The 24,741-nt window shown below is 50.3% G+C and overlaps 1 protein-coding gene across 2 annotated transcripts; it reads right to left on the minus strand.

Annotated features, from left to right (window-relative positions):
* Positions 1-943: 943 nt before the first annotated feature.
* poc1a (POC1 centriolar protein A) lies at positions 944-23,676 on the minus strand. Of its 2 annotated transcripts, XM_047026451.1 has the most exons (11): positions 23,158-23,674; positions 22,834-22,918; positions 22,480-22,651; positions 21,303-21,482; positions 21,019-21,126; positions 20,779-20,894; positions 19,763-19,896; positions 17,256-17,324; positions 16,643-16,780; positions 7,238-7,510; positions 944-1,449 (listed from the first exon to the last, which is right to left on the minus strand). In XM_047026451.1, the coding sequence occupies exons 1-11, from the start codon at positions 23,170-23,172 to the stop codon at positions 1,327-1,329; spliced, it is 1,413 nt and encodes a 470-aa protein (XP_046882407.1). In that variant the 5' UTR covers positions 23,173-23,674; the 3' UTR covers positions 944-1,326. The 2 variants fall into 2 exon arrangements, with proteins under 2 accessions (XP_046882407.1, XP_046882408.1); XM_047026452.1 differs by lacking the exon at positions 7,238-7,510 and having other exon boundaries at positions 23,158-23,676.
* Between the last annotated feature and the right edge of the window lie 1,065 nt (positions 23,677-24,741).

The following is a 24,741-nucleotide window of genomic DNA, read 5'->3' on the forward strand; positions in this document are numbered from 1 at the left end:
ATGCAAAATGTCTCAAAAATATTTAACTGAAAATTTCAAGGAACATGTTAAATCAAGGCAGGGGTGGATTTACAGTATTTACAACCAAAACAATTAAGAAACAAAACAAAACCAGTAAAAAAAATTAAAGAAATCTTTAAAAAGTGATGCCTGACTCTTGGAAATATAAGACACAGTAATTTTGTCGTACAACTAACGTTAAAGCTGTTTCCAAAAGCAGTCAAACACATGCCAGACGCATTGTGTGGCATTAGTGGTGTTAATGACACTTTTTTTTCTTCTCATTCAAGCAGGCGACATCATCTTCTCTCCGGAGGCAACTGGTGGGACCGGCTTACTCAGCAGAAAACAATCTGCTCTCAGCATTATTCTAGAGTCTAAACTTTGACTGCATTTCCTGCCCTTTGGTTCTTTTCATGCAAACCTACACAATGCCTCAGTAGCTCTCAGGCCTCTCCATGTAATCAGTAAACGTGCTCAGTCCTGCTGCACAACGTATAGGTAACCTTGATCGACAAGCCTCATTGACAGGATGTATGATATCGGGAGACTGAATGGGACGAATTGAATGAATTGAGAGGATGACAGACGGACAGACGGACACAGAAGTACACTTGAGAGCGAGACGGACGTCAGGGACAGAATCAGGAGGAAGAGGAAGCTACTGAGAGGCGGACAGAGTGGCAATGTGTTTGAATGAGAGAGAGAGATAGAGAGAGGGCGAGAAAGAGAGAGGTCTTTATCTGGACGGCTTCAGCCTTCCTCCCGAACAGAGGGACAACAACCTGACGTGCAATCAAGGTCCCTCTTTAATAGTAGCACTGTACAGAGAGAGAGAGAGCCATAAAGAGACAAAGAGTGAAGGAGAAAAGGGTAAGAGGTAGAGAGAGAGAGAGAGACAGAGACAGAGACAGAGACAGAGAGAGAGAGAGAGAGAGAGAGAGAGAGAGAGAGAGAGAGGGGAAGAGGAAGAAAGAGAGCAATAAATGGACAGAGAGAGTGAGTGAAAAGGAAGAAGTTGATCCAGCTGAGGGTCAGTTCAGTTCATTGGGATGATGAATAGAAAAGGAGGGAGGGAGCTGACCGGGTGCACGGCCCACATCCCAACAGTCTACAGCGGCTTCTTCTTCCTGTCGTCTCCCTCCTCATTTCCTTTCCTCTCAGCCTCACTTCCCCACACTTTCGAACCGAGCCGTGTGAGGGGGCCCGGCGGCTGAGTTCCCTGCGTCTTCCTCTTCCTCCCGTGAGCCGGCCCAGGTGGGAGATGGAGGGGAGACCCAGGGGAGGAGAGGCAGGGGGAGGCCACTGGGCCCAGAGCGGGGGGGTTCAGGCCTGGGGCAGCTGCTGATGCTGCTGGTGGAGCTGCAGGCTGATGCTCAGCTGGTTGTCAATACACTCCTTTAGCTTGTCCTCCGTCAGTGTCAGCCTCTGTTCCAGAATGGCCACAGTCTATAGGGGCCAAGGGGGGGGGGGGGGGGGGGGAGGGAGGGAGAGAGAGAGAGAGGGAGAGGGAGAGAGAGAGAGGGGGGTTATAATACAGCGTCACCCTAAAAAGAAATGGATGAATGCATCTATTTGTAGCTCCGGGAGACAGATGTTCGCTTATCCCTCGCGGACAATCCAGCTGATTATGAGGGCCAAATGTGCGTCCTGAGCCCCGGCTCTGTTGAACACAGCCCCTAACACGACCGCCTCTATGTCCCCCAGACGGACGCACACCAGAGGCGGGGAGACACAGGCGACACACAAGCGCGTGCAGCTGTGCCAGACTGAACGCTGCTGTGCTAAAGTATATGCGGTCATGACCTGCATTCTAAACACAGCGCGGGAGCATGGTCCAGGGGGGTTAAAGGGGGGTTGATGTTTCCCTGGAGTCATACAGGGTCCTCACTGCAACACGTCCATGAACCCGCTACAGTCATGGGCTTGAATCGTTCAGGGTTGGCTTAAAGCACAGCTACTGGTTGGGGAAAGCAAGTTGACTCAACTGAAGTCGTTCTTACAAGTTACTTTAAATATTAGGGTTAATATTACATGAGAATACAGGCAGCAGGTCAAGTACTGAGTCGGACCAGCCAGACTGGGCTACATGGCATCACTGAAGGCTTCTAGCACTAATGGAAGGTCTATTCAGAAGAGGATCTGGAAATGTGTTCAGACCCAGCGCTGAGAAAAGAGTCAAAGAGACACAATAAATATAACACGAATGGGTAATGGCTTCTTGAAGAAGAAGTCTTTAACTAAGAAAACAGGAAGTGCTTCTATTTTTAGCCTGTGAGGTAGTATCCTTCAAAGAAAACACATTGCGCGTTCATCAACGAGCTTGTGAAAAGAGAGGTGGACTTTCGGATCTGAACACGCGCCTTCATTAAAGCCTTAGAACAGTCTAGAAACCCTCTATGGTCACGTGGCAGCCCGAGTGAGACAGAGAAACTGCATGAGCACATGACAAGGTGCGGAGGGGGTCGTTTAAAACCTGAAAGGAACCCTGAACGAGACACAAAAGAACCCGAAAATAGCTGAAAACATGATACGGGAGGAAATGTACGTGGTGAAACTCAGACTGGGATTCTCTGTCGCCCCGCCTGGCAGTGTTGATATAGAATCAAGGTTGTTTTTGCACCCCGGACATGTCTTCCAAAACGAGGAAAGGACGACCTGAGAGGGGTGGGGGTCAGATGGCTGAGCGGTTAGGGAGTCGGGCTATAAATCAGAAGGTTGTTGGTTCGATTCCCGGCCGTGCCAAATGACGTGTCCTTGGGCAAGGCACTTCACCCTACTTGCCTCGGGGAGAATGTCCCTGTACTTGTACCGTAAGTCGCTCTGGATAAGAGCGTCTGCGAAATGACTAAATGTAAATGGGTGGGGTTTTAAAATATGAATATGTTTTGTATTTGTTAGCCGTGTTCAAATCAGTACAAGACAAACACAGCACACAAACACTCCCTGTGTACACGCAGCCATCCTTGCTGTGAAGTGACACAGCATATCTTAGAAGTGGTACCATGACGTTATTGCCTGTCTGTAAAATGAGTCATCTTTTGGATGGATCAAAACTATGACCTCTTGGTTTAACCCTGAACAAAATGTCAACTACAGGTCATACAATTCCAATGGTTAAAACCTCGCACATTGCAGCTGCCCCTGTTCTGACCTCGCTTCCGTTTTGACCATTCACAGGGGTTCATGTGGCTACAACACTTTATCCGTCTCTACAACCCATCCAATTTCAGCTACAGACTATCTCAGCTCTGACATAATCACCCTGGGACGAGCCCTCTCGTGAAAACACACACACAGGTGCGTGCGTCCACACACACACACACAGAATGGTGTAGAGGAGGAGTGGTGAGGCTTTCCTGAGCGTCCCCCTGGGCAGCCGCGGTGGAGCTCGATAACATCTGCTGGTATTTCATGCTAGAGGGAAGAAGGGTTTGCATTTCCTTCCTTTTTGAGTGTGCTTTTCCAATCGATAATACCCTACGCTTATCTGGCCAACCTGATAGTGCTACTGAGCCTTCTTAGTGGTCTAAACGTCTAAATTGCAGCTAGTAAGGCCTAGAAAAAAAAGTGTAATTTTAGACACAGGGACCTACAGCTTTGCAGGTCTAGTAGAAACCAAATCTTCTGATCCCTAAAAACAGAGCTTTGTCCCCCCCCCCCACACACACACTATATATACTCTGTTCTGTTGCCCCGGGCTGTGTGTTGCTTGTTTTACGTACATCCCAGTGTACTGAAACTCCTTGATTTCAACTTGATGCATTGGTTATACAACATGGCAAGTCACGGGATTCAAGGTGATTGCCATTGGAAAGGTCGATCTACTTTAACTGCCGCTTTCGTTCTTATCTACCAAGTCAACCCAGGAAGTCCTCGTCAAACTCATCCTCGCCCACACGTTGGTTATCTACAGTACATAACACTCGGATGCTATTTATACCTCTCTCCTTTACTTAGATTAAAAAAAAACAGGTACAGGTTATGTTGACCCAAGATGAAGTAATACCCGGGCCTAAATGAGTTCAACTATTTGTCTCCCTGCGATTCCCCCCCCCCCCCCCCCCCCCCCCAGCGTGTTCCCCCCCCCCAGCGTGTTCCCCCCCCCCAGCGTGTTTCCCCCCCAGCGTGTTCTCCCCCCCCAGCGTGTTCCCTCCCCTCCAGTGCTGCTGATCCTCCACCGCCATCATCCAGGTCAGATAAGACCTGAGATCAAACAAAAGTGTGGGAGCAATTTCCTGGATAGAAATCAAGCCCAGTCCAGGACTACGTCAATTACATTTAATGGAGTTTCTCCTTTGATTATGCTTTTAACTTCGGGATTTGGCTTTTTTTCAGGTTGGGGAAAAACCAGCCCTGGACTACTGATTACCAGGCATTACCAAACCAGCCCAGCACTACTGATTACCAGGCATTGCTAGCCAAACCAAGATGGAGGTGGGAAGGGGATCATATAGCAGAACTTCAAGCTGCGCTGCTTTCATCAGTCACGCTATAACGAATAAACAACTTTCATTTCGTAGGCATTGATTCAAACTGTTGAAATATCGACACCACAAAAACCAATTGCCACCGTGAGAACTTTCAGAAACGCCATTGTGAAAGTCTTTTGTTGATATTTTCCTCTTTCTTCATAGACTCTTTATAACACCCATTATGCTGCCATAAAAGTCTACTGAGTTTGTTTCCAGGGCTATTCTGGTGCTGTTGGCAGCGATGTTTAGTGTTCTGCCCCTGCGATTTTGGGTTCTAGCATTGGCCATCAGCTGGTGACAGTTTGGAGACCAGATGTGCGTGTTGAGAGACCCTCACAAGCTCTGAGCTCATTTTAATATGTTGCACACTAAATATTTCAAGATGTCACATTAGACTGAGTTCACAGGGGCTGTTAGTTATAAATAACTCTAATTATCTCGACAATGAAGAGGCGGTGGTACATTGGTCTGAAAGAAAGATGTAGAATAACTACCGCACGATCCCTTGAATCCAAGTTTCACATAAAAAACATTGTCCACAAAGCCAGTTAAGTTCAAAACGATTCAAATGGGGACTTTCTACTGTGGTTACATCAGCCCTGTCACCACAGTGAGTGTGCCCAGCACAGTCAGACACGGGGGGGGGGAGCGAGGAAGGAGGGAAGGTCTTTGAAGAAAAAGGCGGGAAGGCTCCAAGGTCACCAGGTCCGTCGGAGGGTAAAGGTCGCCGTCCCCTGGGAAGGCTAGCAGCGCTGGAACATTACTAAACACTCCCACATGCTGGGAGAGCCTCCGTCAAGGCTAGCCAGCCCTCCGACACTCCATCCAGGACAGACGTCCACGCCACAGGCAACAGAAGGGGCTCTGGGACACCAGGACTTCCTCTGCGATGGAAACCATCTGTTCTCTACACAGAGCCACCCTACCTCCCTAGGTAGCTTACTGACGAACCACCACTCAAAATGTCCGGTTTTGTCTGAACCGCATACGAGGAAGATGGATCAAAATGACATGATAACGATCTAATTCCTGGATGCCTAGAAGTACGTGCGACACACATGCTAGCCTACAGTATAGGTGACATAGATGAATGGTATTCACATGACTTCTCTCTTTAAACAGTTCTTCACTGGATTCCGTTTCCCATCATCCTCCCTCTTTTCTCAATGTGTAAAGCTGTGAGACAGCTTTTCAAGGCCAGGCTGAGTCAGACTGGCATGAATATAAAACATTCATATTCCCATTTCCCCGCTGCCTGCCCACCCGCCTGCCTTATTACACCCTGAAAGAATGAAAGACGCTTTAATGACTTATTTCCTGGTCCACTCTGCAAACACTGTTAACTTTGAGTCAGCCAATAATCGCCACGTTTACACTATCATTATTGGTCATCTTGTAACAGGTGATGTCATTCTAAAGCCAGGCCTTTCCAGTTGCCCGACATAAGACAGGGTACATGAACCCGACTACACAGTGCTGATGCTTAGACCGCGAACAAAACAGGCCCTCGTGAGAGATCTGTCTATGTCATATACGCCGCGTTTTCATTGACCCTCAGGGGGGTCACTCAGATTCTGTAACAGTGGAACGAGGTGTTTCCACTCCTTTAGCTTTCACTGTAAATTTCCCTTTGGGGGGGGGGGGGGGGTCAATCCCAGACTTGGTGGAGTCACCCTTTCAATGCCTTTTTGACGGGCTCCAAATGAAGTGAGTAAGTGTCATACAGCCAAGATAGGTGCCACAGAGACTGTACACGGTGTCTGAAAGTCAGCGTGTCCTGTGGCATGCTGGGCCCCGTAGTCCCCTAGCTCATATCAGACAGAGTTACAACCGCCTTGTTGCAGCGTGCCCACACAGCAGTACATGAAACATTCAAGTTCCACGCCAGAGAGTGAGCGCAAAGCCGGCGTTAATGTATGAATGATGTCTTTTTCCTCTGGGTACCAACACCACCCCCACTCCTCCTCCTCCTCCCTCCTCCCTCCTCCTCCTCTGAATGCGATGCCTGGAGAACACTGACAAAGCTGCACTGACAAACCAGAGAGATCAGACTTAATGGATGCGATTGCTCGGTTTGTCTTTTGTTCACACCAGGCGGCCGATGAGTAGAACGTCACCGCACTGACTGTCCATTACTGTCTCCGCTGAGAGCCTCACCCCCCCCCCCCCCCCCCCCAGCCCCCCGGGGAACCATCATCCCAGAGGAGCTGACCAAAGGGACACATGGCTGGCCTCCCAAAGGCTGCACTCCTCTGGGCGCTACGCTCTCTGAGCGAGGGGTGCTCCTCATTGTCTGGGCAGTCGTCCGTCTTTGTGTAGCCATTGCTAAGTGGAATTACCTGCTACTGCGAGAGATGCTCTTCGGGGAGATCCATGGGTTGAGGTGTGTTTTGGGGGGACTCGCCAGTCTTGTCTTGGCTAAAACGCTTCTGTTCTGTGTCCTGGCTACTATTTGATGGCGGATACTTCGGGCCCTGGCTTGAAATGGGTTAGGCCTTTTCAAAACTCACCGTGGGTCCTCACAAATTGCTCCTTATACATGTTCTGTTCAGTCTCTGTCTCTTAGAAAACACGGCAGGTTGTTCATTTCCCCCCAGAGCAGCAGGGCAGAGAACAGAAACACGATTCCTGTGTGTATGCCCTCGTTTTAGAAGACGCAGACGTGTGGATTGTTGTGGCATGCTCGGTATTTACGTTGACAAGCTAGAACTATGAGGTTAAACACCCCACCATCTCGAAGCTTATGGGGGTTGTGTGGTTACCTGAGTGAGAACATCCAGCTGACCCACTATTTGTTCCAGGGTGTTGGCCAAAGCAGGAGGTATCCCACCACCTGAGGGAGCCCACCGGGCCTCAGCCTGGGGCTCAGCCTGGGGCTGGGGTTGGTGCTGGGGCTGACCCAGGGGCTGCATCTGCTGGGTGGAGGAGGAGCGAGCGCTGGGCCCTCTGGAGGTTCTGCTGTGGCCCCCACTGCGACTCCTCAGGTCAGGCCCAGAGCTCTGGTGAGACACCAGGTCGCTACCCGGCTCAGCAGGCTGGAAGACACAACACAACCGCTCCAAATGTTATCGTCCACGTTTGGATTGAACCTCTTAGTCTGCCATACCAACACCAAGACTCTTGGTCTTGGTCTGAGTGCCATACACAGTGTTCCCTGTGTGTAACAAGAGTCCAGGCAGGGAGACTGGGCTGCTGTCCAGCTGTCCTGCTCCTTGTGGGGAGAGAGGCTGTGGAGGGGCCAGCCTGTGGGCAGAGTGTCCTACTAGAAACCACCATCCACCATCACTCCTCCTCCAGCTGCTCCTGTCCAACATCTGGCCGACATGTGCTAGACGAGGCTCTCTCTCTCTCCCTCTCCCTCTCCCTCTCTCTCTCTCTCTCCCCCCCCCCATTCTCAATCTCTCTCTCTCTTTTTCTATTGCCCTCTCTCACCCTGCGCCGGGGAGGGCAAATATTTGCAGTGACTCTGTTGATTTCCCGCCAAACAGCAGGGCAGCAGTGCTACAGATGCTCTCGGACAATCCTCACCACTCAAGAGGGAACACTGCCTCTCCTTTACCAGGGGCAGGGCAGCCTCTATTCCATCAGGGGGCAGGGAAGCCTCTACTCTATCAGGGGGCAGAGCGGCCTCCATCTACACATTCCCCAAAACACTTCCTGCATCTCTGGTTCCCTTCACCCGCTTCCCTTCAAACAGAGTGTACCTCCTGCTGTCCGTCTGAGAATGAAAAACGCACGTTCTCCCGGTTGCCGGTCTAAGACAGCAGGAGACGCAGCCGGCCGACGCGCTGGAGGAGAGGCGTGGCTGGGCAGGGCGTTGGAGTGGGCCCCCCTGGGTCCCAAACCGGACGACCCAGAGGTGTGGGGACGGTGTCGACATCAGCGACGAGAGACAAGACGCCCCTGAGACAACAGAGGTTATAGCACTGACACGCCCGCCCAAGCACACACACACAAATAGCTCAGTGTTTGGGTCACACCCCCCCCTGTCGCCATGTTCCTCCATGAAGCCAGAGGACTAAGAAGCAGGGTGTTCCCTCGGCTTGCGTCAATCCCATTTCCCTGTTCTGTCGAGCTTCCGCCGGTGGGACAGACAGACAGACAGAAGCAGTCGTCCTACAGGGTTTGGGGTCAACAATGCTCCTTTATGCCAGTTCAAACAGAACCCCTCCCAGAGGAGACTTGTTTAAACGGCGAGCAGCCAGGCACGTCAGAGACACACATGGCTATATTCAGCCGTGCTGTGCTGCTCACAGTTGAAAATGGGAGAGAAAGGAAGAACTACTGCTGAGCCAACAAGCTTCAACGAGGCTGGATTAACTTGTGTTGAGTGGAGGACTTACACACAGCTCAGCATTATAACAGCTGCGCACACACACACCCACACACACACCCACACACACGCCCACTCCGGCAAGTCCACATGTGCAGGCGCGCACGCGCAGGTGCGCAGAGACACAAAAGGCAAGGCTACGAGTGCAGGCACACACACGCAACAGCGAGCCCGTATATCCACGTCCAATCACACGCGCGCAGACACAGACCCACAACAGGAAACCCGCATGGACACGCATGAACGCACACAACAGCAAACCCTCACGTTCACTCGCTTCACACACAGAAAAACGGCAAACCCACACGCACACACACACACACACACACACAGTTTAACACCCTCCTGATGAATCACCTGGACTGGAAAAACCAACAGTGGAAAATTTCCTGAGGCCCAAATGAAACTCTGAATCGCACTGGTCTGACACAGCCTACAAAACCATTCATCACATCCTGACACACAATAGACACACAGCACACAGAAACACACATCACCTCGGGGGAACCGTGTTTGTGTACGTGCGTGTGCACGTGTGTGTATGGGGGACAAAGGGGCTATAAAGAGGCAGAGGGGAATGAGACTGTTTGATCTAGGAGAGGAGGGCGGCAATGCTGCAAGACGGAGGAGTCAAGAACCATGTCTCTCTCTCTCCCTCTCTCACCCCCCCCCCTCTCTCTCCAAGTACGCTATGTCTTATCTCGGCAGAAGACGAGAGGGAGGATATGAAAGGAGAGGCGAGGCGAGGAAAGGAGAAAAGGAGAGAGAGCGAGCAGAAATGCACGGCGCTTTCCTCTCCGACCGAAGCCCTCATGTGGCAGAGGCACCAAAAGACTTTTGACGCCGCAGCTTGCAACCGTGACCTCGTTTCACGAGCACGTTCTCGAGGCTGCTAATGAGGAAGCGAAGACTGGGCCCACAGGTCTGATGGGTAGCAGAGAACACAAATGAACAGTATGTACAGCCACGCGACAGGCAGTCTAGGTCTGCAGTCCCTGGAGAGAGGCCGTCCTCTGTGCTGGGTGACGGCCTCGGGGGTGAAGTAGGTGTCTATTCCAGAGGTACAGTCACTCACGCTGTAGCTGTACAGAATGTACAGTATGAGGACAGGATGTGGAGATATTCGTCTCCCTCCCTCCTTCCTCCCCCTCTCTCTCTCTCTCCCTTTCTCTCTTTTTCTCTCCCTTTCTCTCTGTCTCTCTTTCTCTCTGTCTCTCTTTCTCTCTCTCTCTTTCTCTCTCTCCCTTTCTCTCTCCCTTTCTCTCTCTCCTCTAAACTGTCTCTATGAGTTCAGTGTGACAAGTCTGAACAGGTGTCTTATAACTTAATGGTTCAGGGATCTGGCTGCCGTTATTTCCAACGACGCAACACCTTTTGTCCCCGTCCCCCGTCTCTGCGGTCTCTGCCCCCCCCCCCGCTGGGGAGCGTCGTTTCCCCGCCTCGTTTGCTCCAAACTCTCCTCCTCTCAGACTGTCACTACTGTTACACTACCCCTACGCGCGCGCGCTCACTCACACACACACACCCTCCACATGCTCTCTCACCTCTCTCTCGTTTCTTTCATGCCGACGATTATTACGCTCGGCTCCCGAGCTTCACCCACTTCAGACCGCTGTGAGTGCGTGTGAGTCGGGGAGCGCGGGGATGAAGATTTGCAGTGCCAATTACTGCAGTGCCCCCCCCCCCCCACCTCTCCCCGGAGCTGTGCGGTGCTGGTGTGACGGGGAGTCGGCTGGGTGGGTGCGCAGCTAGTCTGTCTGCACACGTGAGCGGGAGAGAGACCCAGATGTGGAGCGGGGTGGGGAGGGAGGACGAGAGAGAGGGGGGGGATTAGGAAGGGTGTTATCAGAGATAGCTGATCTGCCAGACAGCTCTGAGAGGCGCACACGTCCCCGCCTCGCACGAGCAGGGAAACACCGGCACACCGGGGGCACACGCGCACCAGCACGCTGACACGGGGACCAACACCAACACAAAGCTCGCTGAAGCTGCAGACTCCTACCCAATCACCACGTCTCGTCAGCGGACAGGTTGACTCCACATGAGCTCCAGTTGCCATGCACCCTTGCCCCGAATCATCGGAAGCCGGCATCAATCGGAAGATTCCAAATCCAACTGCAAAGTCGAGGCATGCTCTTGCCTTCGTGAAAACGCGCCTTCGGGGACGTCCGTAACGGACTCGCATGAAAGGCCTCTTATCAATAATGAAGAGGATATGACACGCTGAATAAAACATAAGAGCTGGGAATCTATCGAGTGTGCGTCTTCCAGGTAGCTATCGATCCCTCTTCCCCATTCCCCTTATGGATGATGTCATGTCACGTACTCATTTTAGTCAACACTTTGATCCAAAGGAGGATTTGATACCTGCCACCTCTTGATCTCCAGGCAAATGTTCTACCACTGAGCTATAGCTATCAATATACCTGTAATTATGTTATAATATATAACATATATATATATATATATATATATATATGTGTGTGTGTGTGTGTGTGCATCCTATACAAATCTTGCTCTCATTCACCGACTCTGCTTGTCAAGGCTGAGGTGCAGCACAAAGCTTCAGTTGTAGAAGATTCAACCCCGGGTCAAGAACACAGCCTACAAATAAGATCCTTGTGTAAGGCGACAGCCCAGAAAACATATCAAATGGATTCCATTCGTTTCTTTTTGGGGCTTTTTTTTTAGCCGTCTAGCAAAACCACGCATTCTTCCAAAACCACTTCCTGTAAAGGATGCTCGTCTTGAGGAAGTGAACCACCTGTACATCCCAGTCATCGTCCGTAGAGAACGACTTCAGAAGAAGTCAAGTCCTCGATAACACAGCGTAGACCTCCTTTTTTTGCCCCCCCCCCCCATACAAAAACACCAAATGGATGTTCGTTTGATCCAAACGAACATCCATTTGTGAAACTGAAAAGCCACACCGTTGACAGCAGGGCAGCCAGGCGTGTGCTAATGGGGTCTGGGAGCGCGTCAGTCCTCTGAAGGACACGGCACGGAGGCTCCCCACGCGCAGCAGCGAGGCCCGACGGGGGGGGCACACAGGCAGGCACGGGAGCCTACACTTCCACCGCACACAAACAGGAAGACAAAAGGCCAGTAAAGGGCATCCGCTGGCTCCTGTAGGTCTTCAATTACCGTAACACCATTCAACAACCCACTTGGACCCACACAAGGCGTGCGCACACACACACACACACACACACAACAGTCCTCTATCCGTGGGCCCCATATATGTAAGGCGGTAGCGTGCTATCTATGCGGAATGGATTCACGGTGGTTATGGGAATTGAACAAAGCAAAAAAGTCGGATTCTCATTCAGTCCACCCTGGGCAAGAGACGAGCCTCGGAAATTTCTGAAAGAAGAAAAAGCGTGAGGGGGAAAAAAAAGAAGCTTTATCTCCCTGACTGGTTTTAATTATGTTCCCCTCATTACAGCCTGAACATCCCTCATCTTGTCCGACAGCTCGTTCCACTTGGACTGTGACATGGCGCAGTGTGTGTGTTCTCTCGCCAAGACCGGGAGAAGCGTCTTTTATCTGCACGGCTACCTGACGGGAGCTCAGGAGACAGGAGGGGCCGCCGAGGGAGGAAGCCAGGAGCCGTCTGGGCTTTCTGTCGACGGTATCAACGCCTCTCGAGGCGGCACGGTGACAATGGGAGTGGCAGCTCGTCTGTTTGGGGGGGCACAAGATGAGAATCATTCCGGCGCCCACACGTGGGTTTTGTCGTCCGACGCGATGTCGTGTCGGCGAAAAACGGTGGCCTTGGAGTCTCGCGAGGTCATCCAACGCTTCTGTCAGGGAAGCGGTAGCCGTTGTTAGCTACCAGCAAGTAAGGTCGTTCCACAGTATCTTTAGTAGATTGTATTATTGTATGAATGTATGTAACATTTCCTATCAAAGAATCGGGCCCAAATGAAGAGAACCTTCAAATCTAACATTTGCTCCTGGTGCCAAACATTGGGATACACGGTGCACCTGCTAGGCTGCAGGTGCTCATCAGGGATTGGAAGTGGGACTGTGTGTCGTTTTCCCACCAGACCTGACAGAACCCAAAGTAGGTAAGCGTATTTGTGTTGTGAGTCAGGTGGCTGAGCAGTTAGGGAATCGGGCTAGTAATCAGAAGGTTGTCGGATCGATTCCCCGCCGTGCCACATGACGTTGTGTCCTTGGGCAAGGCACTTGACCCTACTTGCATCGGGGGAATGTCCCTGTACTTACTGTAAGTCGCTCTGGATAAGAGCGTCTGCTAAATGACTAAATGTAAATGTAATTAGGTATATCAGTTGACAATTGTGTTAAATACACGTCATGGGCACACAACTATGTAGGCACTGTTGCTATTTTGTTTCTGTTATGTGTCCTATTAATTTTGCATTTTCAGAGGACCAACTTCTTGTTACTGTCCGCTAATCTTTTAAGATGTAGGTTATGAGCCCTACAGGTTGTTGATGGGCACTGTTTTCTCTGCTGCCACTGGGTTACCTTTTAACTTTAGCCCAGGCAACTAAAATGATTTGGACTATGATTTCGACTACACTTTCGGCAACATGTGGTTTTCAATAGGCTTTCATTACATGAACAGTAAAAAAAAAAGAAAAAAAAGGCCTTTGGTCAGTGAAATATATGCTCAGTGCTTACATTACAAAAAAAAAAATTTTTACCCACCTGAATCAACCAGTAGTAATCCTCAAATTGGATACCAAATTAGGAGGCAGTGTGTCGTGAAGAGCATAATTGCTAATGAAAGAAAATGTGTGACTCAAGGAGGTCATAATTTCTCTGGAAACCTGCCTGGTCTAATCATGACGGGCGTCCGTAATTATGCCTGACAAGTGGGATGGCTATTAGAGGCCATGATGTGGCCTCAGATGAGTCCGTCCCAGCGCAGTGCCGGCCCTGTCAGGAAGGAGGGAGAACACCCGCACACCGTGCAGGAAACCCTGGGGCTCGACAAGCTCACATTCAGAGGTCAGCTGTGGTCATTTCCACTGAAGTCGCAACCTGTTCGACCGGCCTTTCCCAGGTCGGGAGAGGGTCTTCTCGGTTCTAAATCAGGTCCTTTGTTTTATTGGTCGATGGGCGACTACCCGAGTACACATCCAAGTCGTTCTCCTGTTACGGTCGCCAGTAAAAGGCCTCACTTCAAAGCTCCATGTCATTGATCGGGGTAACAGTAGACCCAGGTGGCGTGAGGTCACAGGGTGTTTTGGAGCCAAACTCAGGCTCCCCACCCCCTTCGCCCTGGGCCGGCTAGGACCTTGGCAGTGCCCTTGTTGATGTAAGTAACACTGCTGCAGTCAAGAGACTGAAATCGAACCCCATCCCCCCCCCCACCCCCCGGGGCCCTGCCATGCCCCGCCCGTGACGCGCTGGCTGGCTTGTGTAAGTGTGAGCGAGTGAGGACGTGTGCGAGGACTGGCCCCTTCAAACCAGCGGGCTCATTTGGCGAGTGGCAACCCTGTTATCTTTTGATATTTATCTGCCACTAATGGCCTCTCCGTCGCTCGCTCACCCACGCTCCCTCACAATCCTCGGCATCGCTTTCAAGTCATTCCGGATAAAACCGGCAAAAGAACAGCAGCGCCACAAGGTGCGTGACGTCGTGTATCTCCGCTTCTCTCTGCTTAGTTGTATATCTTTGTTGCAGGGAGGTAAGGGGTTATCTCCGACAGTGGCCCCGTGGGGGGTCGGAATCCACGGCTGAACAGAAGTCGGAGTTAGTCACTGGATTCCCTTTCAATCTACTCAGGTTCAGCCTCCCCAAGGAAACCAGCCTCTGTATTTACGACCCAGTGTGTCGGGGGAGCAAGAGAGACAGAGAGGGGGAGGGAGAGAGGGGGAGGGGGGAGAGACAGAGAGGGGGAGGGAGAGAGACAGAGGGGGAGGGAGAGAGACAGAGACGGGGAGGGAGAGAGAGAGGGAGAGAGACAGAGAGACAGAGAGGGGGAGGGAGAGAGAAAGAAAGAAAGAGGCACACTTGCTCTGACAGCCACAATGACACGATGTCCAACTTGCCCTATATAGACATGTCCAATCATTCCCAAGTACTGTTCTGCGCAAAGGAGGAGAGGGTTGGAAAAACAACACCTCAATCAATCGTCTATTTCTGTCCGGACAGAAGTGGTTTGGGGGGGGGGGGATACTGCAGAGGATTCGAAGAACAGCTTTGAAGCGCTCAAGAGGGGAACAAGGGTCTAAAACGAGGTGAACCCCACCAAGGTAATCTCTCTTCTAGGGCTGTCAAGTCTGCTTCTCGCACCGGGTTCTGATGAGACCTTGAATGTGGGCTTCCCTGGGCTACGGAAAACAGCTAGACTAAGTGGAGATATTTGGAATAAATTACAGGTTATGCAACAAAGTGGGCCAGATGGTATTCCTTTCCTACACACAGCTTGGAGAGAGACGGGGTCACATGACAGGGCTTGCTCATCTGTGTGTGTGTGTGTGTCCTGAGATACAACAACTCACAGCCAAAGGCCCAGTGTTATTCCCAACAGAGAAAAGAAAAGGCAGAAGAAGAAAAAGAAAACGTACAAAATATCTTCATGAGAGGAGGCAGAACCTGTCTCCATCATGTGATATTCCCCAGTCCTACCGCAAACATCTGAAGGAGTCATTCACCGTGGGGCATACTTCAAAAGGATGCGACTTGGAGATGGAGAGGAAATGAGTCAGCCTGCGTTTGTGCAACAGACACTCTCTGAGGAAGGCTGCACGTTTTCTTCCGGCTAAATCTAGACGATACACTGTGATCTAAACAGCGTGGGACACAAAAACAAGCACCCTGTTCCTCTTCTCCCTATGAGTACGCTGACACACTGGAACAGCAAAACCTCGAGAGATCCCGTCCAAAGCGGCTGAATCAAAATGTCCGACACAGGTAAATAAAATAAGCACCTTCTTGTCGGCTTTTCACAAGTAGCTATTTAGACCGTGAATGAATATTGTGCTGGTACCGTTTGCTCGGTGATCACCGAAGACGAAGCGGTTCAAAGTCGACGACGGGAGATTTCGACAGCTCGGTGTTCAAGGCCCATCGACCGATGTGGAGATGGTGAACGGAGGGGAGGTAAAGGGCTCACGGTTGAAAGGGAGATGCAAAGCTGTGAGTCGGCTCCACAGCCAGCACGTGGTTCACACGCTGCGCCACAGTGGCCCCACTGTCGGTACACATCTCAACACTCAGGCTTTCCCCCCCCACCCCCACCCCCACCCCCCTCACCATTCACTGCCTCTTCCCTGGCACGCACGCACACGCACGCCTCCTACCGGGGCGCCATTGTTCCAGGTCTCTCTGGTCTGGAACCCCAGGCTTGTGGGGTCTGGTCCTGGGAGGTTGAATGCCTTTGGGTGTGGGGGATTGGCCCTCGAGCGCTGTCTGGCAGAGGAGCGTGAGGAAGCAGGGAAACAGGCCTCCGATCAGACGCAGGCCTTCTACAGGACATGGGGGGGGGGCCTGCCTCTGCTAGGCACCGGATCGTGAAGGGATGCGTGGCTTTGTGGACATGAGGGGGCGTTCCTCTACAGACCGTGGAACAGTCCACTCCTGCATTCTCTCAAGTAGCGAGCTAGCTCGCAAGTAAAAACGTAGCTAGCGATTAAGTTCGCTCGTGGTTTTATGTTAAAACGGACCGAACGCAGGATAGTTCAGCCGACACGCGAAAGACACACGAAAGAGCTCAGAGTTCAGGTGTGCCTCTGGCCTGGGGTGATGAGATCCAGTCACGGAGCGGGGGCGGTGGGAGGCGGTGGGGGAGAGAGGCGGGGAAAGGGGGGTGGGGCTGGTGGGGAGATGTGCATTCCAGACATTCTCGGTGTTTACCTGGCTCCGGAGCATGCCGCGGGAGTCTCCGGGAAAGGCGCCCCCCCCCGCCCCCACCTCGGAGGAGGCGGAGGCCAGCTGCTGCGGCAGCACCTCCCCGTAGTCGGCCGAGTCGAACTGAGTCTTCCACACCATCACCTGCAGGGGTACAGCGGCCACAGACACGGCCCATATGGTGAATAATTCAGTGGGTTCTCAACCCTGGTCCTCAACTACCCCACTGTCCTGCATGTTTTAGATGTTTCCTTGTTCCATCACACCTGATTCAAATGTATGGCTCGTTATCTAGTTATGCAGAAGCCAGTTAACTACCCATTCATTTGAATCAGGTGTGTTGGAACAAGGAAACATCTAAAACAAGCAAGACAGGGGGTCCCTGAGGACAGGGTTGAGAACCACTGATCTAAAACATGCAGGATAGGGGGTACTTGAGGAACAGGGTTGAGAACCACTGGAATAATATACACACTTCAAATGTGACACAATACACGGACTACATTCAAAAGCGTGTCGGGCACTTAAGACACGCTTGGCGCTGGTTTATATAACCGTGTGGAATGAACTAGAAGCATCCAGCTGCAGGCGGAGGCCCGGCATACAGTCAGTCTCTGACCTGCTCATCAGATCCCCCGGAGGCAAAGAAGTCTCCGGTCCTGGAGAAAGACACACAGGTAGCAGGACCCTGGGGAGAGAGGGGGAACGGGGACGGGGTCAGACGGGGACAACAGAGACCTCGGCTGCAGTTCTGGAAGAGTTCGATAATGCAAATCTCTCTTCCAGAGACCTTGAGAATAGAGAGAGACCGGGACACTATTCAGGGGCAGAAAGGGAGACCTCTCTTGGAGCCCCTCAGCCCGTGATGTCTGCGAGGTGCAGTCCCAGCTGGGCCCTGCACATAATGTGATCTTATCATGTGGGGATGAAAGATGATGATTCGGATCCATTAGATCCCGCCAGACCGACCAGCCGTCGCTGCTCTAGCGCTGCTTAGTCTGGAATGACTCACTGTGACTCACGCCTCAGTCACACACACACACACACACAACCCGTTGAAGGAGCAGGATACAGGTCATTTATACCCCCCCCCCCCTTCCTTCTCCTCCTGGTCCCTGGCTGTCCGAGACTGATTCAGGAAAGCAGGCAGGCTGTCCAGGCCTCGTCAGCACCACTCACAGCTGACACAGTGGGTCACTGACCTGCTTCACGCTCACAACTTGGAAACTGGGACAAGGGGAGGGGAAAAAGGAACGACGAAGGCCCATGCCAAGCTTCCACCGACTGTCTTGCAACTCCTCTTTCTAGTGAGAAGGCCTCCCCACAGCGGAAAAAAAATGACCAGAACCCCCCCCCCCCCCTCACCTAACATGACTGTGAACACCCTGTCTGTTGAGGTGAGCAGGAGAGCCTCTGAAATGTCCTGCACAGGCAGGATATGTGTCAGAGAGCGACCCTGCATGGGGGGTGGGGTGGGGAGGGGGGGCATGTCAGTGTGCGTGACAGGGAATGCTCCCACCGGCGTAGGGACCAGGCAGAACGTGGGCAGGAGGCAGGAATCCTACTTCTGAACAGGCCGCCCGGAGGGGGGGCCTCACACACCAGACACACACAGGCTGTGGGCCCCCCCCCCCCTCCTGCAGCCTCCCCCGCCACCGTCACAGCAGGCCCAGACTCAGACCAAGGTCAAAGTGCTCTCCCAGAACCACCTGGGAGAGCCGACCGGGGGGGGAACCACGGCAGCACGAGTGGCAGACTGCGCGTTGACTCATGCCCGCTCCGAGCCGGGCACGGCCCCCCCCCCCCCCCCCCCCCCTCAGACTGTCTCACGGCTCCGTTAACTCCACAGACACGTCAGCGCTGCCGGTGGGGCGCAGGCACGGCGGTGGCGCCGAAACCGTCGACCCATCCTACGCGTCCGTCGCTTTGCCACATTTTCGCGCGCCCTACTTTCCATTGGCCGCCAGTGCCCTACATTCAAAGAGAACGTAAAGGTGTTTTGTCTCTCCCATCTATCGGCGACACCTGTTCTCCAAGCAGATGGCTGCCGGGGCTGTGGCAGAGCCGCATCAACAATCAACACCCCTGAACATGCAGGAGACAAACAGCTTGGGTGACTCAGAAATGTGCCACCTGATCAGAAAAAGAGATGGGAGAGAAGAAGGCGAGAAGTCTTTATCTGGACGGCTTCAGCATTCCCTCCCCAAACAGAGGGACTTCCTCAGTCACGAGGACCAGTCACAAACGCGTCCCACGGACACACCTTGTACTCCTCTGCATACACCTTGCACTCTTCTACTGAGGAACACTTCCCTGTGTCGGCCTCCTCTGGCTACAACCTGACGAGCCATCACGGCCCCTCTGCAATAGTAGCACTGTACAGAGAGAGAGAGGGGAGAGGAGAGAGAGAGACAGAGAGAGAGAGAGAGAGAGAGAGAGAGAGAGAGGACAAACAGAGAGAGAGAGAGAGAGAGAGAGAGAGAGAGAGAGAGAGAGGACAAACAGAGAGAGAGAGAGAGAGAGAGAGAGAGAGAGAGAGAGAGGACAAACAGAGAGAAAGAGAGAGACAGAGAGAGAGAGAGAGAGAGAGAGAGGACAAACAGAGAGAGACAGAGAGACCAGGCCTGAGAGAGAGAGGGAAAAGAGACAGCTACTCCCACAGTGAGTGTTTAGTGTCTCCTGTCCTCCCCTAGCCAGAGCAGCCGAGAGCCAGAGAGCTGGGGGTGTTGGAGCCCCTGCATGAGGGGCTCTACAGAGGAGGCAGCACCTTCCCTGCCATGACTCACTCTGAGTGGGTAGGCCGATTCCCTGACCGCCTTTTTTTTTCTCTCTCTCTTTTTAAATACACAGAAGAACGGCTGGTGAAACGATACTAAACTGAACACCAGCAAACCCCGCTCGCTTTCCCTTTCCGACGCCGAGGCGAGCCAGAACAGGTCCTCGGTGGAACAAGTGAGGGGGAAAAGTACAGTAGTCCGACAGACAGAGTGTCTCGGTAAACAGAGATGGAGTGTGCGCACAAAGAAAGACAAGGAGCAGGGCTTCGTAGCAATTGTGTACGTGATGTGTATCAGTGAGCATGTGTGACTGACCATAAACGTGTGTGTGTGCGTGTGTGTGACGGACCTGATGTCCGTGCAGGGTGTACAGAAGTTTCCCTTCCACCAGGTCCAGTATCTTCAGGGTGGAGTCATTGGAGGCCGTGATGACGTAGTTGCCAGACGGATGGAAGGATAGCCCATTCACCACAGCGCTGTGAACTGCCACAAGCTCAAATCATCAATGCGCATCCCTAGCACAAATGAACACATGTAGTTATAGACATGTGCTGTATAATGACACCTAATACACTCAAATGATATTAGACAGGTGAGTTCCAAACTGATTTGTATGTTGCTGTCTTATTTGAATAGCTTGTGGTAACTAAGGGAGGGTCTAAAAGGAACCTAGTGGCTGTTAAACTGCAGGGGACGAGGTCCGGGGCACTTTCATTCAACAGGCATGCTACTCCCTCTAGTGTTGAACTGATGCTACTACAACTGCAGCTTCCCAATGAGGCCAATACAAACATTATTACATTTCTAAAGTCTTCTATGAAATTCAGATTCTACGGAAAAAAAATGTAACCTTCATAACGCAATCACTCAAGGCAAATTGTTGAATCTGGAACTGAAAACCATGTCAAACTGCATTTTTTTGGGCCAGTAACAACCAGCTTGTTCCAGCTGGTCTCACCACTTCTGTTGAAGATTCCTTCAAATCACTGCAGTGCCCCTGATGCCACACAGTATTGGCTGACAATCTGCCAAGTGTTCTCCGAGCTGAAAATTGGCTGGAGGAGTCATTATCTAACATCTCTTATCTCCAAATATCTCCTCTGCGGTATGTAATTACACATCGTTAAATCCAAGCAGGATTCTGAAACAGACTTCTCCAATCACTTCATAAAATGTCTATTTTCTATTTTCTGTATTCTGTACCAGCCTACTGTGGGGTCAAATCGAAACAATTGCAGGTTAAAAATACCACCCAATATCACCATTGCTATCCGGGCAATGTTGTTTGTGTTCTATGTTTTTTTTGTTTTTGTTTTTTTACAATCGACCAGGCCTTCGCCCTTCATGGACATGACTGAGCATCACCTTGATAGTGCTGCAGGAGCTTGTTGGTCCGAATGTCCCAGACTTTGACTGTGTTGTCCGTGCTGGCTGCAGCGACGCAGGTCCCACTGGGGTGGAAGTCTGCGTGGGTCACATACCTGAGGCGTGCAGGAGGGGAAACAGTCAGTAAGAAACCTTTCCAACACACACACACGGTCAGAGGTTTCTCTCGTCGCACTGAGGATCCTCGATCCATGCACCCGGGGCGGCTTAGCTCCTTACCCTCCGTGCTCGTAGAAAGAGTGGATGCACTCGCGGCTGGTTTTGTCCCAGAGCTTGATGGTTCTGTCGTCACTGGCCGACACAATTAACCGTCCGTCCGGGGAAAATCTGAAGGGAAGGATTGGGAAGATGGCCCTTTTTTTTTGATGACAGCGCAAAGGAAGTGAAAGCTCAGCTCGTCCACTCACGACGCTTGGCCCCAAGGAGCGATGTCGTCATGATGTACACATAAACGACAACAACAGCATGTCAAAGGGTAACATCCCATGACGGGTGTCACCTACTTGGCGCATCGCACCCAGTTGATGTGCTGGCTGAGAGAGAAAAGGAACTTCTGTCTGTGGACGGTCCACACTTTGAGAGTTTTGTCGTCTGAGGCTGTGACCAGAGTCTGGCCGTCGCTGGAGAAGTTTACACTGCGGACGGTCCCCGTGTGAGCCTTGAACACTGTCGACTCACCTTTCCTATAAGGGATACAAAGAATACAACAGGCTCACCCCTCCTATAAGGGATACAAAGAATAGAACAGACTCACCCTTCCTATGAGGGATACAAAGAATAGAACAGAATAGAATAGAACAGTAAGGCAGATAGATTCAGGGTTGTGTTTCATATACATTATTTCCTTGAACAGTTGTGCTTAAAAAATGGCTTAAAAAAAACATTTACGTTTCAATTATTTACGCTCTTCTATCCAACGACTTATTACACCCAAGATTCCTGTAGGTCTGATAATAATAATAATAGTAAAAACATATACAAAGGGCAAAACAAACTGCTTACCCTTATTAAAAAAATATATAAAAGTAAAGTAACGGTGACATCTGATGTATTGTGCTGGTGTAAGGCTACAACTGAAAACTTCACATAATATGGGACCAAATAGTTGTCTTGCCCCTCACACCAGTGAATCACTCAACTGGAAGTATCTGTGGATGGGCTACTCAACATCCACAAAAATGCTCCAACGCTGTTTCTTATAGTCACACATAACTGATTTTATTGTGACTGTCAGTATTGCTTCCTCACTAGACTCAATCTGTGATCCTTCTTTTATAATATAAGCTTATGTGCCAGCGCCATAGCGCAGGTGGAAGGTATTTAACCTAGTGTGTCAGATGTTATAGCAAAAACAAGGAAGCCAGTTCTAACCATTGGTGACTACCTGGTCCAGAATTGTATTCTACTAGCGTCATGAAAATAGAGAAACCCATTCACTTTCACCTCATTAGGACTATGTGTGTCGTGTCTACAGCTATACTTACGCACTGGGGACCCAGAGACTAACTGTGTCGTGTCTACAGTTATACTTACACACTGGGGACCCAGAGACTAACTGTGTCCTGTCTACAGTTATACTTACACACTGGGGACCCAGAGACTAACTGTGTCGTGTCTACAGTTATACTTACACACTGGGGACCCAGAGACTAACTGTGTCGTGTCTACAGTTATACTTACACACTGGGGACCCAGAGACGGACGGTTTTGTCTCTAGATGCCGATGCTACAAGGTGACCAGAGGGGGAAAACTGAACAGACATTACAGCATCTTTATGTCCAACAAATCTGTAAGCTCTCATCTGTGGCTTCATGTTCCAGACCATCAGGCAGGAGTCCATAGATCCCGTGACTGGAGAAGCAAGGGTCACACACATCCCGTAATTACACACAAATACAACATTAAACACATTACTGTGTTGTTCCACATATGATAAACCACATTGTGTCTTTTGATTGTGGTATCATGTTTTATGTTCTTTCCAAATTAGGGTTTGACAATTGGATATGTGACAATATTATAGCACACTTTACCTATTTGCTTCATGTTGCAGTTGAAGTCAACACTTGTTACGGTGTCTCTGTGGCCCTTAAAGTGTCTCTCTAGGGTTGGGTCATCCTACGCAGTGAAAGGCAAAGCTAGGCATCAGTGCTAGACAATTTTGCACAGTATCAAAAAAAATACTAGGAGGAAAACTTAACTCGCCCAGCCCAAAATTATTCAGATCTAGCGGAGTTCTCTTGCCATAACTAACCTCGAACCGCTCAAAAGCTAGCTAGTAACAGTACAGTTACGTTCAATATGTAACGTTAACTCATACAGTACAGCATTCTCAGAAAGTGCTGTAATATTCTTACCAGTGCAGAAGTCATCCTTGGATTGTATTTGAAGAAGCTCAGTAAAATAGTTGTTACTTAGCAAACGTTATCGTCTTTTGATACACTTGTGTGTATTGTTATTTGCTTCCGTATAGTATTATGTCTGAGAAGAATGAAGAAACGATGAATTAGCTACCCCAATAACAAACTCGGTGAATTGTCACCCGGTTGCTGACAACAACGGAGACGTTTCAGTTTACGCGCCGCGATTGGGCGCTTACAATCCCTTCTTCTTCTACTGTGAAATGTATTGTCAGACAGCAACTGACATTCATGAGTTGCAATCCTGCCGCCTTCCGTACAGGAGTCCTCAGTCCATTCATAAGATAAAAATGCAGTTTTGGCTTCTCAGTTTTGAATTATTCTGTGCCCATTGTTAAATTATAGGAAAATGTTATGACTTCGATGAATATATTTTAGTTTTAGTCTCGCTGCTGCCTCCGATCCATACATGTTATCACTTGTTAACTTCATGTTATTATGCCTCTATCTTCCCCTCTTTAAACGTGGATTTGACTTGGCTTGATTTTTAATCTTCTTATTCTTAGAAGTCAAGGTGGAGGGTTACATTTCTCACGTGCAGTCCTAAATCTGTGAGATGATGCTTCAGCCACCAGGAGGCAGGATGCACAAATTAACCTCAAAGTATCATGATTTTGGTGAACTATTCAGATCAAATGTGAAATGTTGGGACTGGTGGAGACTTGTCGGAGACGTGTTGATTCAGTTGGATTGCATTATGTTGAGGAAGTATCCATAGGTTGATACATGTAGCTTCATTAACCATCCAAACATTGCATTGATTCGTTTTTTTCTCATCTGCAGGCCACATAGTTAGTGTAGGCCTTCACTATCATGCCGTCAAAATTACACGTTCATAGAGAGAGTAACTGTCGGCTGAGTGCATTAGGATAACTAAATTAGCATATTGTGTTGTTACCCCTTCACCTTTATCTCTTCAACATTTGCCATCTCATCATGCGTTGACCAGGGAATAACAAGGTTGAGTATAATTGGCCAGAATACAATGGCCCCTTACCCTACTTGCAAATACAAAATGAAACAGCAAGGTAGAATTTCTAGACATTTAAGTATAATGTGTAAAAAGAAAATGAGATGAAATCCTCTACTACATTATGATACAAAACCAAACCCCTTCAAAACTACTCAATCATGCTTGCATCTGGATCTTGACATGAGCACATAGGGTGTAGTAGAATGTTGAGCGTGTGAACTGTGAACCAGATCCATAGAAAAAGAAGTGTACAAAATTCTATGGAAGTGTCGCCACTCCCTTTTTGTCTGGATTTGGAGAACGTGTGGGTACACCTACAATGTGAAAATATATGTTCACAGTCAAAACCCTCCAACAAAGATGATAGCCCTGTTGTTTCTGGCTGCGCAAGCATTAAAGACATCAACGTAAACGGATTTATGTTAATGTTGAGACAATGGATCAAGAACAAGGTGGTAGTTTTACTACATTTACATTTAGTCATTTAGCAGACACTCTTATCCAGAGCGACTTACAGTAAGTACAGGGACATTCCCCCCAAGGCAAGT

This window comes from Hypomesus transpacificus, chromosome 9 (genome assembly GCF_021917145.1).
Source record: "Hypomesus transpacificus isolate Combined female chromosome 9, fHypTra1, whole genome shotgun sequence".
NCBI lineage: Eukaryota > Metazoa > Chordata > Actinopteri > Osmeriformes > Osmeridae > Hypomesus > Hypomesus transpacificus.

Coding starts and splice junctions, on each gene's coding strand:
- poc1a (XM_047026451.1), bottom strand. Junction 21,483..22,479: donor CGTCTCTGGGTCCCCAGTGT/GTAAGTATAACT, acceptor TATCCCTTATAG/GAAAGGTGAGTCGACAGTGT. Junction 20,895..21,018: donor TCTTTCTACGAGCACGGAGG/GTAAGGAGCTAA, acceptor TGCACGCCTCAG/GTATGTGACCCACGCAGACT.